The 17,556-nt window shown below is 38.4% G+C and overlaps 1 protein-coding gene across 1 annotated transcript in view; it reads left to right on the forward strand.

Moving 5' to 3' along the window:
* Positions 1 to 17,556, forward strand: part of LOC306887207 (small conductance calcium-activated potassium channel protein 2-like) — a 61,355-nt gene that overhangs the window by 12,280 nt on the left and 31,519 nt on the right. Inside the window, exon 3 of the mRNA XM_079444786.1 lies at positions 3,797 to 3,892. Within this exon, the coding sequence (XP_079300912.1) occupies positions 3,797 to 3,892 (96 nt within the window). The remainder of the gene's footprint in view (positions 1 to 3,796; positions 3,893 to 17,556) is intronic.

Consider the following 17,556-nt stretch of genomic DNA (forward strand, 5'->3'; position numbering starts at 1 on the left):
CTAGCTTGTCCAGCTAATGTATATAAACAAACTATATCAGAAAGGCATCTCTTCTCTCTTATATTTCCTCTGGTCTTGAATATCAGAATATTCCTGATGGATTTTTGTGTCATGCTTGTTTTATCTTTGAGCGTGTGTGTGTGAACACGCCATCCTTACTCTTGTGGTTAAGCTGTGAGTGTTTTTTGTGTGTCAGGATCTGAAAAAATCTCTCGCTCCGTGTGTGCGCACATTGTATGTGGCTTGTGTTTGAGATTTTTCAAGTGAATCGCTTCAGCCAACATCAGCGTAATGTTAAAATGTAAATAAAGAAATTGAAACAAGAAGAAGTAATTACATTAGAATCACAGATGACTGTGTGTATTTGTGGTGGCACATTCAACCGCGAATGTGTGTGTGTGTTTGTGACAGACAGAAGGCTTGAAGATGACTGTGTATTCAGACGTCAGAGCAGATTTGTTCGGCGTTTATGAAAGGACCAGGGAGAAGTAAAGAGAGGATGCTGAATAGATGGAAAAGAAATGAAAGGAAGATTTTGAGCATGCAAGAGAATGCTGATGGAGTTAATGGAGCTCAGAAAGCCTATTAGCTCTGCATGGTGTCCATCATGACCTGGATCAATAACTGCTAATCTAGCCATGAGTCTGGTCGTCATACTCTCCTTTCACACACTTATAACATGAGCTATGATAGTCATGTCACAGACAAGGAGGACTCACTTAGTAGGATGATAACACATCATCAAAAAAACAAGAACAAACTCTGTCATGCAGGGAGAGCGAGAAGAGTGGCTGAGGGAAAGTAAGAGGAGAGCCAGATTGAAGTTCTGACCTTCATGACCGCATATGCATTAAATATAGTTAGCATCCTCAACAAAAAGCCTCCAGTAAAGATCTCTATCAACTTTGTGTGATGTCTGATATGACATGTAATGACATGAAATATGAAATTTCCTTTTAATTTAGTCAATATGTCACAGCAGTGCTCATTACAAAAGGACCAGGCCTGGGTCTCTCTCCCTTTCCTATTAAATATCCACTGGATCCACAGAAGGTGAAACTGTTTGTAATGTAATGTAATATAATATAATATAATTACTTTACATTATTTTTCATTATTATATTATAAATTATAATATAAAAAAACTGAAATTATTGATATAATGATTTATAATATAATGCAATATATTACATTATATTATACTGTAATATATTATTGATTATATAAATTATTTAATTATTGTCCATTTTATTTTATTGAATTGGTCAGTAGCATTGATCAGTAATCATTTCAGTAACAAAGATAAAATGTGTGGAAAATTACATAAATGTGTCAATTTTGAGAAATGTATCAAAGATTTAAAATATTTATCAGCATAAGACAGTGAAATGGTCCTTATTGCTCTTGAAATAACAGCCTATAATGATCATAATTAAGTATTTTTAGTATTGTTATTTAGCATTATTAAATATTAGTATTTTTATAGCTATAGGATTTATTTAATAATATAAATTTATACAATTGACAACACGTTTCTGAGTGGTCAAGTCTTGAGCACCTGTATCATGTATAATGTTATTGTTATTTAGTTGTGTTATATTATGTTTTATATGTGTTTTGAAATTGTGTCAATCATCATTTTACTGCAAAACAAATTTACCTGCAAGTATAAAGTAACCTAACCTAACCCTACTTTTTAGAAGTTAGTGTTGTGAATTCTTCATGCTTTATGCATATGATTCTCTTTATTTCTATGACTGTTATGGATGCTTCATTATGTGTGGTTTGTTGTTACATAAACGGCTTATTCACGATGTGAGTTATGCATTCTGACTAGCTCGTACCTTAGTTCAGGTTCACCTGTGCATTCGCATTATTGTCTGTGCATATTTTTTTTTTTTTTTTTTTTGTCCATTAAAGTTAGTTTCTGGACAGCTTTAACAATAACCAGCATGACCAGAATCCCTGATGTTGTTTCAGGACCATCAGTGACGTTGATGAAGGAACATATCCTGTTCGTATAAATCACGTTGAGCTTATAGGGTCAATCAATCTTTCCACCCATTAGAGAAAATCATCTCTAAGACTCATTTGGAAGCCTGACAGAGACTGAAACACAGCAGTTGCTGTATTGATAAGCTGTTAGGCCCTGGATGGGTACAGTGTGTATGTGCTCCAGTTAGGAGCCCTGTATATTTATATATGTGTATGTGGGTGTGTGTCAGTGTGAGAGTGAGAGACTGTTTGAGGAGCCGTGGGTCCCCCAGACACCACTGTCTGTCTGTCCGTGTAGAATAATGCTTCCAGGACGGAGCCTTAAATTAGACCCACGGGTGGCCAATCTAATCATGTGTGTGGTTCAGCTGGACTCATCGAGGCTCAGGCTGGAAACAATTTAAAACTTTTGCTTTTCGGTCAGGGGAGAGTTTAAGCAAGCTGTGTGTGTGTATGCGTGTGTGTGTGTGTGTGTGTGTGTGTGTGTGTGTGTGTGTTAAATGAAAACTGTGATGAGTGCAGCAGGTAGTAGTGTATTTCTAGGTGTCAAGTTGAGATCCCTGCAATCACACACACAGGCAGACACACATTTGAGCAACCATGACATTGTGTGTGTATGGTGTGATTGGAAGTGATGTGCATGTAATCCATAGATTATAAAAAGACACTAAAATGTCTTGGCAGACTATATGGCACAGATGCACATGCTATGATTGTGCTGTTCATTTCTTATTTAAAGAGATAGTTGACCTAAAAATGAATATTCTGTCATCATTTACTCATCCTCTTGTTGTTCCTTGTATTTGTCTTCTGTGGAACACAAAAGGTGAATTTTTTATAACATATTACATTTTATAACATAATGATAGTGAATGAGGACTGGGGCTGTCAAGATTCTAAGAGGTCAGAAAAGGCCCATGAATTTTTATGTTTTTCTTATTCTTGCCAAGGCTGCCTTTTTTGGGCAGAAATACAGTAAAACGGTGAAATAGAGAAAAAGTTTTATTACTGTTTTTTAGTTTTAGTATATTTGAGTGTAATGTATTCCTTTGATGGCAAAGCTGAAATTTCAACAACATTACTTCAGTCTTCCGTGTGACATCATTTAGATCATTTAGAAATCATTCTAATATGCTGATTTGCTTAAGAATTATTTCCTGTTATTATCAATGTTGAAAACGCTTGTGGTGCTTATTATTTTTTGTTGAAATCATGATGCTTTATTTCAAGATTAATAGAAATAGAGAGTTCAAAAGATGAAAAAAAATGAAATTTTGTAACACTATAAATGTCTTTACTGTTGTCACACTTGATCAATTTAATGCATCCTTGCTAAATAAGTGTTCATTTAAAAACTTACTGACCCCACACCACTGAACAGTAATGTATATTCCAGATCTTCTGATGCCATATGATAGTTTTGTGTGAAATTCCAGTTGTTATTCATGAGAAAAGTAACATCTGACAGTCTCTGATCTTTTTATCACATGATTAAAAACTTCCTTCTGTTCACCACACAGATCTATCGCATGATTTCAGAAGTCATATGGATCATTTCTTCTTTTGCATCCTTTTGAAGCTTGAAAACTCCAGTCCCTATTCACTGAAATTGCATGAAGAAAAAAAAGTTTTTAGCATCAAGTCAGTCACATGAGTTTGTAACGACATAATGCAAGACATTTCATTTTTGACTATCTCTTTATTTTATTTATTTATAATTAAACACACAGGGTTAGCAAATATTTATTTGTAAAAAATAATGATGAACGTGCTAATAACATTATTTGCATATGTTTTACAGAGCTCCATGTATTCACTGGCGCTGAAGTGTCTTATCAGCCTTTCCACCGTCATTCTTCTTGGACTAATCATCGCTTACCATGCTCGAGAGGTGCAGGTAAACACAAATAATCATCTTACATTAGTGTCTATTGTTAAGGTGCGAACCATTTTACCACTGTTCTGCAAATTTTCGGAGACGAAATCCAACTATTGCAATAGTAAGAGAATAAGAGAGTAATTTCATGTAAGGGTGCAAGATTTGACCATGCAGATTTTGCAACTGGTTCAAGTTGGTCACACACATTCACATAATATTTTGCAGAAATATGTTTGGTTTGAAAATGACTTTTGTGTGAGCTGTGCTTCACACTCTTCATAACTACACTATTTACCTTTTTAGTCACAACGTTTTGCTGAACTTTAGCTAATGTGATCGTAACTAGACTGAACAAAAAGTACTAAAACTTAGGTATTACTACAGTTTTTGGAATCAAACTAGTACTGAGGTATTCAATGAAATACTTAAATGATAGTCATTCAGTACAGTGGTAAATCAAAATGACATCTGAACCATCACTATACCATGGGAACTTGACAGTGCTTTTTTGAAAGTGAGCAACCTCCAAGACACCCCTTAATGCTAATTTAATTGAAATTCAGTAGGCCTGCATCTCACTCAAAGACTGCTGCAAATAGTTACACATCATAACATATTTTTGCTTATAGTCAGTATCTCTCGCCTCTGTCTGTCACATCAGTCTGCTTATGTTACACTGGGATGGTGTCAAAAATTTAAAAATGCAGAAAAACAGGAAGAAAAATCACATTCAACATTTATTTATTTGTTTACATCCTCCTCCCTTTAGTGTGGCATGCAGAACAGATGAGTAATGTTATTTTAGGCTGTTGCCCTCAGCAAGGGGAGCTGAACTCAACCGCTCATTAGCATTATGCTAATAGGAAGGTTAGCATTGGAAAGTAGCTCACAGCAGCCTCAGTAGCCAAACACACACACACACACACACACACTCACACACACACACACACACACACAGTGACACTTTCAGCTCCCTTTAAGCTCTCCGTCTTTCCTTCATACAGACACAAACTTCTTTGAGACGTTTAGTATTTATGATATTTTTGGGTCTGTTTGTTCCTGAGTGTGAGTCATTGTGTGACTGTTTGCCAGTTACTTGAGAAAGGAGCTTGTCTGCCCTTTTATCAATGAATGCATGAATAATCCTCTTCATTTCCAATATTAGCATAAACACACATGCACACATTTGTACTGTAAATCTATCATGGCGAGGAGTTTCCATCGACTTTTTTTTCATTGAGATTTTCAAAGCATGTTTTTTTTTTTAAATTTCACATAAACGATTTTGACTTGTTTTACTGTAACATTAAAAAAATTTGGGGTCAGTAATTAATTTTATTTTTTTTTAAGAAATGTTTGCTTTTATTTGGCAAGAATGCATTTGATCAAAAGTGGCAATAAAGATATAATAGAATATATAGAATATTAAGCTGTGCAACTGTTTTCAACATTGAGAGTAATAAGAAATTTTTCTTGAGCACCAAGTCATCATATGCGAATGATTTCTGAATTATCACTTAAGATTGGAGTAATGGCTGCTGAAAATTCAGCTCTGCCATCTTATGAATAAATTACATTTTAAGATTTATATTTAAACAGAAAACCTTACTGACACACAACTTTTGACTTGTACAGTATGTTATATGTGTGTTATATTTGTTATATGTTGTAAAATTAATTGATCTACTATAGGTACAATTAAACTGACTGTATGACTATACTTATAATGTCAACATAATGTCAAAACCTTTTTATAATGTACGTTCCTGGGGTCAGCTGTTATATCTTTACAGTGTGTTTCACTCTCTTTAACAGCCACACAATGCAACTCCATTATAAAATGAGTAGTTAATTAATAATTAAAATATTTGCTTTGAGCATTGTTGAATCATGGAACATGGGCATTCGAGGGTAGCAGCTTTCTCTGGGATGACACAGGGACACTGTGTGCAGAGACAGTTCTTAGTCCAGCAGCCCATATTAGGGGCAGTTTTATGGGATTGTGCCCACTACCCATTCTGCTGGCTCCCATCATTGAAGTTGAGCAGTGACGTAGCAGGAAACATTTTCAGAGTGGTATCCTGTGTTTTTCCTTTGCCTCGTCTCACTTCGGCTGCGATCTGTCTGCACCATAGGAATAAGATAAGCATCTGCCCATGAAAAAAGTTTCCTTATCTTCTAGAGGCCAAAAATGAGGGATGGATGATAATAGCACTGTATAGCTATAGGTCAACTTAATCAAGTCACAAAATATACACTACTGTTAAAAAGTTTGGGTTTAGTAAGATTTAATTTAATTTTGTGAAGAAATTACTCAGCAAGGGTACATTGATGCATTGGTCTTAAGTGACAGTTAAATCGTTTACGTTTACACAAATTTTTTTATTTTAAATAAATGCAATGTATCATGGTTTCTACAAAATATTAAGCAGCACAGCTATTTTCAACATATTTTTATATTATAATAATAATGTTCCTTAAGCAGCAAATCAGAATTATTTCTGAAGGATCATGTGACAATAAAGACTGGAGTAACGACTGTTGAAAATTCAGCTTTTAATTTTAATATTTTTTTCACTATAAATAAAAAAAGCTTTCTATTTCAGATAAATGCTGTTCTTTTGAACTTTCTATTCATCAAAAAATCCTGAACAAAAATGTACACAACTGTTTTTAAGATTAATAAAAAATAATAATAAATGTTTCTTGAGAAGCGAATCATCATATTATTAATTACTGAATGATCACTGTAGCTGGGTTTCGAATTTAACTTACAAATTTAAATTACGAATTTAACTTATGCGCAAAATTGGAAAATTGCATTAAACATCTGAGAATAAGCACCATCCAAAGAGTCAATAAGAACAAATTAGTCATTTTCTGATAAACTGGCACTGAATAAAAAAAGTAGGAGAAGCCACTGAATATACAAATTTTCATATATAATAAATTACTTGTGCCCCAAAGCGTACAGACAAAACAATAAATGGGGTCATTGCTTTTAGAAGTGGATGCCCGCTGCTTGGCAATGCACTCATATAAAGCCCGGTACACACCAAGCCGACGCCGATGAACTAGTGGCGACGAAAGCAGACTGCGGGGTCGGCTGACGTCGGCAGCGTCTTGGTCCAAAGTTGCACTGACACACCAAGCCGACGCTCGACACCCGTTGGCCAAGTAGGGTTTTTTTCTCATGCACTGGTTCGGCAGCTGAACAGCCAATCAGAATGATCAGATGGCCTGACTGACCGACGAGCTCCGACGCCGATTCAACATGTCGAATCGGCCGAAAACAAGCCGATGAGGACCAACTTCAGCCGACGGCGCAGAACACACTGAGAAAACTGTCGGCCGACGAACTAAAACTGCCTGACGACCGACCGTCGGCTTGGTGTGTACCGGGCTTAAGACAGTTCTAGGAGGCAATTATACAGAAATTTACTGAAAAAATTGGGAGAAATACACAGTGATGAAATTATATAAATGATAAATTATTCCGACTTTGCTTGAGCATTTAAGAAAAACCATAACAACATTTCAGATGCTGCGCAACGAGATTGGTCCGCTGGTTTTATGCCGTCCCATAGCGCAAAGTCACATGACTTTGTTGATGTGCAACGAGGAATTTATTCACAAAATGCGTTTCTATCTCCCATTATTCGCATTAACCTTTTTTCGCACAAAGTCAAAAACCACCTCAAGTGAACGTAAAAACTTTTTGCGAATTAAGGGATTTTTTTTTTTTTATTTGGTGTTTCCATCACTCGTTTCTGATGCGATACCTCAAAATGCATATAAAAACAGATAGATGGAAACATAGTTTGTGACAGTGAAGACTGGAGTATATATATATATATATTGTGGCGAGAGGAGCCAACGACAGACACAGTGGGCGTGGCGTCAAGCCTCGGAGAGGTTTTTATTAAACAATATTTAAAATAAAGTGTCCAAAGGGGGAAAAGTGTCCAAAATAAACAGGGATCTGGTGTCCTCGTTGTGCTGCGGGGCTCGTGAAGGAGGGCAGTGTTCAGGAGGGAAGGGTCCAGGTAAGGGGCGGAGTCCGGCGGCCGCACGCGCTCCCGTCTGGAGGTCCCGGGGCGCGGGTGACGGCGGCTTCTGTGGCGGCTTCGTCCAACTCCTTCATCCCCGGGTGCTCGACGGGATTCCACGGCCCGGCGTCCTTGCCCGACGGCCGTATCGCGGGTGCAGTGTCGGCCGGACTGCGGGTCCGGCCGCTCGCGTCTCTGGCGGCGGCAGGTAGTTCCCTCTACGCTCCCTTTCCTGGACCCACGAGGACACCAGCGTGCATGCACGGGGAAGAGACCGGTCTCACGAGGAGAGGCGCGTTCGGCATTTAACGGCGGCGGTGATGAGGCTCTATTCACGTCAGGTGCGCCTCATCACACGCCGCCAGCCCTGGCTGTTTCAGCGCCCCTCCTCTCTCACACACCCACTCCTGTCGGGAGCCTGGTGAAGGGCGGCGAATATGGGACGGGGTGGTGATGATGGACAGGGGGGAGGCAGCCGACTCGTCACATTATATATATATATATATATATATATATATATTTATATAACAAGCAAATGTGTGTGTTTCTTTACAGGGTGAAATCAGTTCACACATTTGTCCAGCAGAATATTGTTACAAGCTCACAAATGCACACAGCATGTTCTCCCTTGTTTTCACTTCATCTCTGTGTATTCCTCCCCCTTTGTAATTTACCCCATCACTCTTTCACTGTCTAACACACCCTCTATCAAATTATGCCTGTTCTTCTCTCTCTGCTCATATCAGTTCATTGTGTACTTTCTCTTTTTTTCCTCTTGTGTGGTTTTCCTCACTCTTCCCCTTTAGATAAAGAGTTGCTTGTTATCTCTCTCTGCTTGTATTTTTACCTTCATTCAACCTTCCCTTGCCCCCTCTGTCTGTGACTCTGTGAATTATTTGTCTGCTTCAGGCTCTTTTAAGCTGCTGCTGTCGAGCACACGCATAGATATACAGCGTTGGCACTCATTTTGCTTTCCATTTCAGGCCAATACGTGTGTGGTTGTGTAAAGGTGTAGACTGTGTTTCATTCATTTCACTGGATTGAGAAGTTTCTCATGTACGCTCGGCGTTATGCAAGTGTTTCCGTGGTGATGAGACTCTCTTCCTGTGTGCGAGTCAGACTTCAGCAGCTCTTTCCTGGACAGAGATTGTCTGTGTGTGTGTGTGTGTATGTATCTGTGTGTTTTTGTGTACTGACATGGTTTAAAGGAGATAAAAACATGATGTGAGTAGGTGTTGATTAGGGATGTTTTTGAGGAGAGAGACAGAAAGGAATGAGACTGGAATGACTGTTCCTACTTCATTCCCAAATTTACAAAGGTTGCAATTTAAGACGGTATATTGATAAATTATCTGACACCTTAAAGGAATAGTTCGTCTGAAAACAAAAATTCTGTCATGTTGTTCAAAACCTGCATGCCTTTCTCTCTTGTGTGGAATGCAAAGAAGATATTTTAAAGAATGTTTCTACTGTTTTTGCCAAGTCAATGAAAGTCAATGGTGTCCAAAACAAACAACACTGGACTCCATTGACATTCATTAAAAACCCACTGAGATATTTTTCAAAATATCTTTTTTTTTTTTTTGCTACAGAAGAAAGAAAGTCATACAGATTTTGAAATGAGGGCAAGTAAATGATGACATATTTTTTTCTTTTGGGTGAACTATCCGTTCAAGTCCTGTGAATCTCTCAATGGAACCAATTTTTATTTTCGATTCAGTCAAACTTCACTTTGCCCGTATGGTTGAAAGTGCCTCTAAGGTAGCGTTTGAACTCAGGTGTACGTGTTAATGTGAGTGCATCTTTTCCTGAGAGCCAACAAGCTTCATCCTTGGCTAAAGTTTGCGAACTGCTTGGCTCCGGGAGAGCCATATTAAAAATGATTCATGGCTGTACAGCTTTAGCTAAGACCCATTAAAGAATTTGGTGAATCACCAGTATTACTTGAAGCCAATTTTATAATTATCTTTAGTTCAAGGTTGGACTGATTCTAGAAACGTTTTGCTTGAGTGGTTTTTATGATGAGCTTTTTGAAGCTGTTTGGCCCTTGGAGACTTAACATGCAGTGCATTAGATTTCATGTGTTAGGTAAGTAACACAACATGAGACCTGGTAGAAAACTATTTAAAAGGATAAATTATTGATGAGGAATTTCACAGCAAGTTGTAATGGTTAGCCATTGGAAATTTACCACAGAAATGATAGTTTACACCAAAATACTGTAGAAAATACAATTTACAATTAGTCGTTGCCACAATAAATCTTTGGTAACTTCATAATATCATAGCTCTATCATTATCAAAAAGAGAAATAAGCAGAATGGCATGATAAAAGAGTTCTAAAGCAATTTTTGGAAAGTATAACTATATTGACTTAACTATATTGGCAACAAAGTTTGGTGTGTTAAAGCTTGTCCTATTGTATGACTGTATTACATGCTGTACTTCTAGACCTTTGTTTGTGTATATAATGAAGACTCAGGTTACTGTATGATTTACTTCATTTAATAGTTCTCAGAATAGGGTTATTTTTTAAACCCAGTATCCCAATGCTGACCAGGAAAAACAATACAGTTAATATAATGTGACAACATGCCCCAATAACATTATGCTATATGGGCTAAGCTGTAACAAGGGAACCTGCCATTAAACTGCCTATTACATTCAGCAAATTTAAACCATACTGTAACATTTAAAAATAAAATAAAAAATGTAACATTTTATTCAATTAGATTGACAGAAATTAAAAACAAAAATGGAGGGAGGGGATCCTCCGGTGTCTGGAGAGTGTCCTGGCCCGTGCCAGAACCAGCCCGCCGTCGTCCGCGGCTCTCCCTAGTCTGCCGCTGTTCGCGGCCCACGTAAGCCCGCTGTCCGCGGTTCTCCCGAGCCCGCCGCCACCAGTGGCCAACGCAAGACAGCCGCCGTCAGCGGCCAATGCAAGTCTGCCGCCCCTGGGCTCTCCCAAGCCCACTGCCGTTCGCGGCCAACGCAAGACAGTCGCCAGTGGCCAACGCAAGACCACCGCCGTCCGCGGCTTTCCCATGCCAGCCGCCGTTCGCGGCTAGCGCAAGCCCGCCGCCGTTCGCGGCTAGCGCAAGCCCGCCGCCGTCCGCGGCTAGCGCAAGCCCGCCGCCGTCCGCGGCTTTCCCATGCCAGCCGTGTTCTCGGCTAGCGCAAGCCCGCTGCCGTCCGCAGCTTTCCCATGCCAGCCGGCGTTCGCGCCTAATGCAAGCCCGCCGCCGCCCGCGGCCAACCCCAGCCCACCGGCAGAAAGAAGGGCAAGCCCACCTGCAGAGAATATGGCAAGCCATGGGAATATGGTCGTTGCTTTCCCAAGCCCAATACCTTCTCCTCGCAAGTATCCTCCAGTGCCTGCACCTCACAAGCACCCTCCTATGTCTCCGCTGGTCCCGTTCAGCTCTCCTTCGTTTCCTGCGTCTCCGCTGGTCCCGTCCAACCCTCCTGCATCTCCTACGTCTCCGCTGGTCCCATCCAGCCCCCAAGTGTCTGCGCTTCCAGAGTGCTCCCAAGTGTCTGCGCTTACAAAGCCCCTACTTCCCCCAAGGATTTTTTTTGGGGGGGTAGTAGGGCTTCTGCTGAGGCAGGGGCTGGGGCCGCGGTCTCGGAGGCGGACCCGCCATGGCCGCCCAAGCTCCCGGACCCGCCATGGCCTCCCGAGTCCCCTGTCCCGCCATGGCTCCTGGAACGGGCGCCGCTCTGGAGGCCGGTAGCCCTGCCCTCTGATCGTTGGATGGTATATGGCGCGAGGACGTGCCTTCTGGAGGGGGGCGTGATGTCAGACTTTTTTTCCCTGTGTCTTGTGTTTCCACGTACTCCCTGTCTTTCCTTATGCCCTTATTTGGTTTTGTTCCTGTTCCTGTCCCCATTTTGGTTGATTAGTTTATTAGTCCCAAGCCCTGTGTTATTAATTATCTAGTTAAGTCTCCCCTTCATAAGCCTTGTGTTTCCCTGACTCTGTGTCCGGTCTTATCGTCATTCCATGTTCCTCTGTGTCTCCAGTGATCACTGATTTTGGTAAATAAAGATCTGCTGTAATTCAAGAAGTTCATAGCCTCCGCGTTTCCCTTCTCCAGAGTGTGTCGTCACAATAATAGTGTGGATGTGTCATTATTGCAGGGGCTTTTATTTTGCATTAATTATTTACAGTTTACACAAAATGATCATTATTGCACTGCTGTAATATATATAAAAATAATATAGTCCTTTAATAACATAACATAACATCGCAGTGTTTATTGGGGTTTGTAAAACTGTGTTGTTTCATTCTGTTGCACTCTATCTCACATCCAGTGTGAACCTGAAGCACTGGACAAAAATACAGTGTTAAATCCGAGTCAAGTACTGAGATATAGGCATTGTCGCAATACTCTATAAATTATCCCCTAAAATCTTGATGTTGACAAAAATAAAAGCCTATGAAATTTGTCAACTCTCTGGTTACAATACAAAAAATTGAAAAGGAAGCAGCAAAATGTTGAGCTGAATGTTGAAGAGAAAGCATAGGTTAGCAAAGTGTAAGCAGAATGCTAATGTAGAGGAGATCACCTCAGGGTTCTGGAAAAGGAATGAGGTGTCAGTGACAGTCCTGTACTTAGAGCTGAGAGGTTACTGTAGGATTAACCACGCAGTACAGCTCCTCTGTTCTGACATGAAGGAGCTAATTCACAGGTAGGGCTTTTAACTGACAGCATGGATGGTGCTGACTACGGAACGACAGAGAAATGTTTCCAGAACATTGCGAAAGCACTGTGACAGCACATCCCATCTCTCAGTTTCATTGTGTGAGAGTTGTAGCTTGGTGGAAACTGCAGGGCTTTCCTGCTGTTTTTGCTACTGGCTACACACATGGGAGGTTGTGCGTTTGTGCGAGAGAGAACGTGTGCGTATAAATGTATTTATTTTAAACAGAGGGAATTCCAAGCTGATTTTAAAAGCACCGCAGGCAGATTTCCCTGCTTATTTAGCCTGTGTGTGTCTGTATCCCGCAGTGTGGAGTATTTTGGGCCTGCCTTAGTGGTAATCTGAGTTGATTGGAGTTACCTGCCGTTCTCTTGACTTTTTTCTAGCCGGTTGATTTCGTTCTGCAACAACTTTCAGGGATCATAAAAGATTCGCCATAGGGCAAAATTGACAGTCTCGGAATCGTTTAGCGTGACATGCTTACCGACGGCCGATTAATTGCCTTTACAATGAATTTCAGCCTGAGTCTGACATGGTCAGATATTTTGGATCACAGTCCTGCAGTGTGACTGCTGCTAAGACATCTGGTGACATTTTCTTATCTGTGTGAGTATTTTTACCTGTTTTTTTCCCAGATCATGTACTTGATGTGGTGTGTGTGTGTGTGTGTGTGTATTGTTTTAATGTTTTTGGCTCAGCAGATTCTCTGGTGCATGCGGGTAAATAATAATAAAAAAAAAACTATTTAACAGGAAACTTAGCTGCCTGGTGTTTGCATCATCACAGAAGTTATTAATGGCATAGTTCACCCAAAAATTTAAATTCTGTCATTAATTACTCACCCTCATGTCGTTCTAAACCTGTAAGACCTTCGTTCATCTTCAGTTGCTAGCTATGCAGGGTCAGAAAGAGCTTAGGTTTCATCAAAAATATCTTAATTTGTGTTCTGAAGATGATGGAAGGTCTTATAGGTTTGGAGCAACATGAGGATGTGTAATTAACGACAGAATTTTCATTTTTGGGTGAACTATCCCTTTCAGGTTATTAACATAATTTTTGTGTTCTTTATATGCTTTATACTATTTATTAATATTATGAATTAGGATTATTTTTAAATTTCACTTTTCAACTTTTAGTATTTTTTTATCTGCTTTTGTCATTTTTATTACTATTTCAATTTAGCTTTAAATTTTTTCAGTTTTGATTTTAGTCATTTTAGTACTTCAGCTTGAATTTATGTCAGTTAGTTTTTCATCTATTATTTATATGTGTGACTCTGAACCACAAAACCAGTCATAAGGGTCAATTTTTCAAAATTGAGGTTTATACGTCATCTGGAATGAAGCTGAATAAATAATCAAGATGAATAAATAAGCTTTCCATTGATGTATGGTTTGTTAGAATAGGACAATATTTGGCCGAGATGCAACTATTTGAAAATCTGGAATCTGAGGGTGCAGAAAATCACCTTTAAAACCGTCCAAATTAAGTCCTTAGCCATGCATATTGCTTATCAAAAAATTAAGTTTTAATACACTTATGGTAGGAAATTTACAAAATATTTTCATGGAACATAATCCTTACTTAATATCCTAATGATTTTTGGCATAAAAGAAAAATCATTAATTTTGAGTGTACTTGTTTCACTAATTTCTAGGTGAAATATACCCAACATTAAGGGTTTGCCAGGGTTTGTATGGTACCATCTGAATTTTTTGTATGTAAGTAAGGATGTCAGAATGGACTAAAACTGCCCAGTCAAAGCTGTCAGTTGTGACAAAAGTCGGCAAAACTCTACATCATATATTCTGACAATGAAGACAGTTGATGTCTGCCTTCGCTTTTACTTAAGATCTCACTGGAGTCATATCATACAATCTGACAAGCAACAACGATAAAAGACAGGAAAAAATGGCACAATGTTTGCCTGGACTTGTCATTATGAGGAAGTGAGGTTATCTGAATTAGTATGTATGTAAGCATTTGTTTGTGTGCGGTGTGTATGTGTGTGATTTATAATCCCATTATCATCTCTGACAGGGCAAAACAACAAAACAGACACTATTATTCTCGCTCTGCTTCACTCTTCCTCTCTCTCTCCTCTTTCAACCACTGTCTCCCTCTTGGAGTGTCCCGTTTTTCCTAACCTCTGCATTTTTCTCTTTCTCTCATCCTTCATTTCGCTGTCTGCTCTCCTATTCATCCTTCCTTCCTTCCTTCCTAATTTTTCCTAATTGGCTCTGGCCCTCATTTGTTGGGAGGTTCTGGGTTTCTCTGTCTCCGATGGGTTTAGGGAGGCAGCTTGGTTCAGTCACTCATGTTGACAGATTACCTTCACTAATGGAATTTAATTATTCAGCATATCCTGGTGGCGATTTGGCCCGAAAAAGAACGACAGGATGGGGGGGGGGAGGGGGGGGGGGCGAGGTAGCAGAGAGATGAATTAGGAGTAGCGTGCGGAAGAGGAAAGGAAGCGAAAAGTGAGATTTTAATGCTTTTAATGTATTTTTTTCCTCAAAGTTACATGGAACATTCCCACGATTACTCATAAATGCACAACCTACAGAAATAAGAACCATTTTATGCTGATAAAGATTGTGACTATTTTCAGGAAATATTTGAAATTATGGAAGCAGCCATAAGTAGTAATAGACAGCTATATAGCTATATATGACTGTTTTGAGCCAATATTTGGTTGTTGTGAACTGATATTTGGGCATTTAGAGCTAATTTTTGAGAATAACCATTATCTGTCTAAAATATTTTTGGTGAATTTTGAGTAAATATTCAGTGTTGATTTGAACAATTAGGTTCATACACTAAAAAATGCTGGGTTAAAAACAACCCAACTTTGGTTATTTGGCAACGCAGGGCTGGGTAAACATTTGACAGAACACATGCTGAGTTATTTTTACCCAGCTGGTTGGGTTAAATGTTTTTATCCACCATGCTGGATTGTTTAATTTAAGACATCTATTGTTTAAACATTATTATATTGCTGGCTTAAAATGGGCTGTAAATAAAAAATCACACACAGAATTACTACAATGTTAAAAACAAATTCTGTAGTTTTTACAAAATAATTCTGGCAGCTGTGGTTGCCAGAATAATTTAGTAAAAAAATACAGAAAAACTGTAAACACATTTACAGAACAAAACTGTAAAATGTACAGTATAAAACTGTAATTTACAAACAGGGAAATTGTAATTGTAAATGTAAGCCACTAAATTCAACAACACACACTGCTATTAAAATCTGTTTTGTACCTTTAACATACTGGCAACCACCATAATAATGCAGGTGGTAAAAGAGAAAGCCACATGAAGAATCAAAGCTCATCACAGGTAGCTTCACCACAAGCAGAAGTATATACTAATATATATAAATGTGCACGGAGTCATTCATGCAAACACAAAACACCATCATGGTAACACACATGATATTTAAATAATGCAATAAACTTTCATTAAACAACAGAACAGGTAACATAAAGCCCAAATGGACATAACTGATAACAAAAACTATTAAAAAACATGATTATTTAGAGAAAATACTTTCAGTGTGTCACGCAGGGAATTCTGGGAATATCAGTTTACAGTTTTTGACTGTAAATTATACATTGATTTGTTATTTTTACTACAAACCTGTAAGACCTTCTTTCATCTTCTGAACACAAATTAAGATGTTCTTGATGAAATCTGAGCGCTATCTGACACTCCATAGACAGCAACACAACTGAAATGTTCCCAAGTCCAGAAACGTAGTAAGGACATCGGTAAAACAGTCCATGTGACATCAGTGGCTCAACTTCAGATTTGAGATGCTACGAGAATACCTTTTTTTTTGCGCAAAGAAAACAAAAATAATATACTCAACCATTCTTCTCCCCGAGTTACGTCGTCCGTCACCCAGCATTAAAATGACCCAGCACTTGTATAAAAATATAAAAAATAACCCAATAAAATGACCCAACAAGCTGAACCCAGCATTTGGGTAAAAAAAAAAAAAATCCAGCATTTTTTTAGAGTGTAGGTTCATAAAATAGTTAAAAATGGTAACATTTAATAAATATGATCTTTTGCAAGTATTTTAGTGGATTTTGTTTTAAATATAATGTGAAAATATGTGTTTTATTTAATTTATTTAATTTAATCAATTTAATGTTAAATTGAAATAATAATTGATTAATTGATTCATAAAAGTTGAATAAACATTGTAATAATAAAAAACAAGATATTTTTAAATTGTTTTTAGGTGGATTTAAATTTTTTTTAAATGGTGTGAATTAAGTGTTTCATCAATTTAATGTTTATTAAATGTTTATACATTAAAAACCCTTACAATATTTTCAAATACCTATAGTGAATTTTGCAAAAAAATATTCTGAAAAGGTGCTGATTTGATTCATTTAATATTCATAAAATGTTTAAACATTTAACCTTTAATAATCACCATCTTATCTGTCTTTAAATATTTTTTAATGCAGATTAAAATAAGTGTTTATTTCATTTCATCAGTGTTATCGTCTCATTATCCTGGGTTATTTACAATAAATCAATACTGAATCAGCCACAGTCCAATGTCAATGGTATCAGTCATTACAACCCATATTGGTCAACCATTATTCATAAGTCATACACCCATCCATACAAGCCTCTCACAGATTCACATGCGCTCTCATACACACACTCACACATTCTCTTTCATTCTCCTTCCACCCACCCACACACGTATTTTTCCCGCACATTCATTCCCTTTCTCAGCTTCTTTCCCTGCCTTCCACCTTCTTTCTATGTCGCTCCCTCTCGCTTTCCTCACACTCTCTCGCTTTTGCACTCGCATACACACATACACAAACACACACAGTCATTCTCTCCCTCTCTCACCAGGGGACCCTAATTAAGCTTGGCTGGTCTTTGATGTTGTCGC

This window comes from Barbus barbus, assembly GCF_936440315.1.
Source record: "Barbus barbus genome assembly, chromosome: 21".
Lineage (NCBI taxonomy): Eukaryota > Metazoa > Chordata > Actinopteri > Cypriniformes > Cyprinidae > Barbus > Barbus barbus.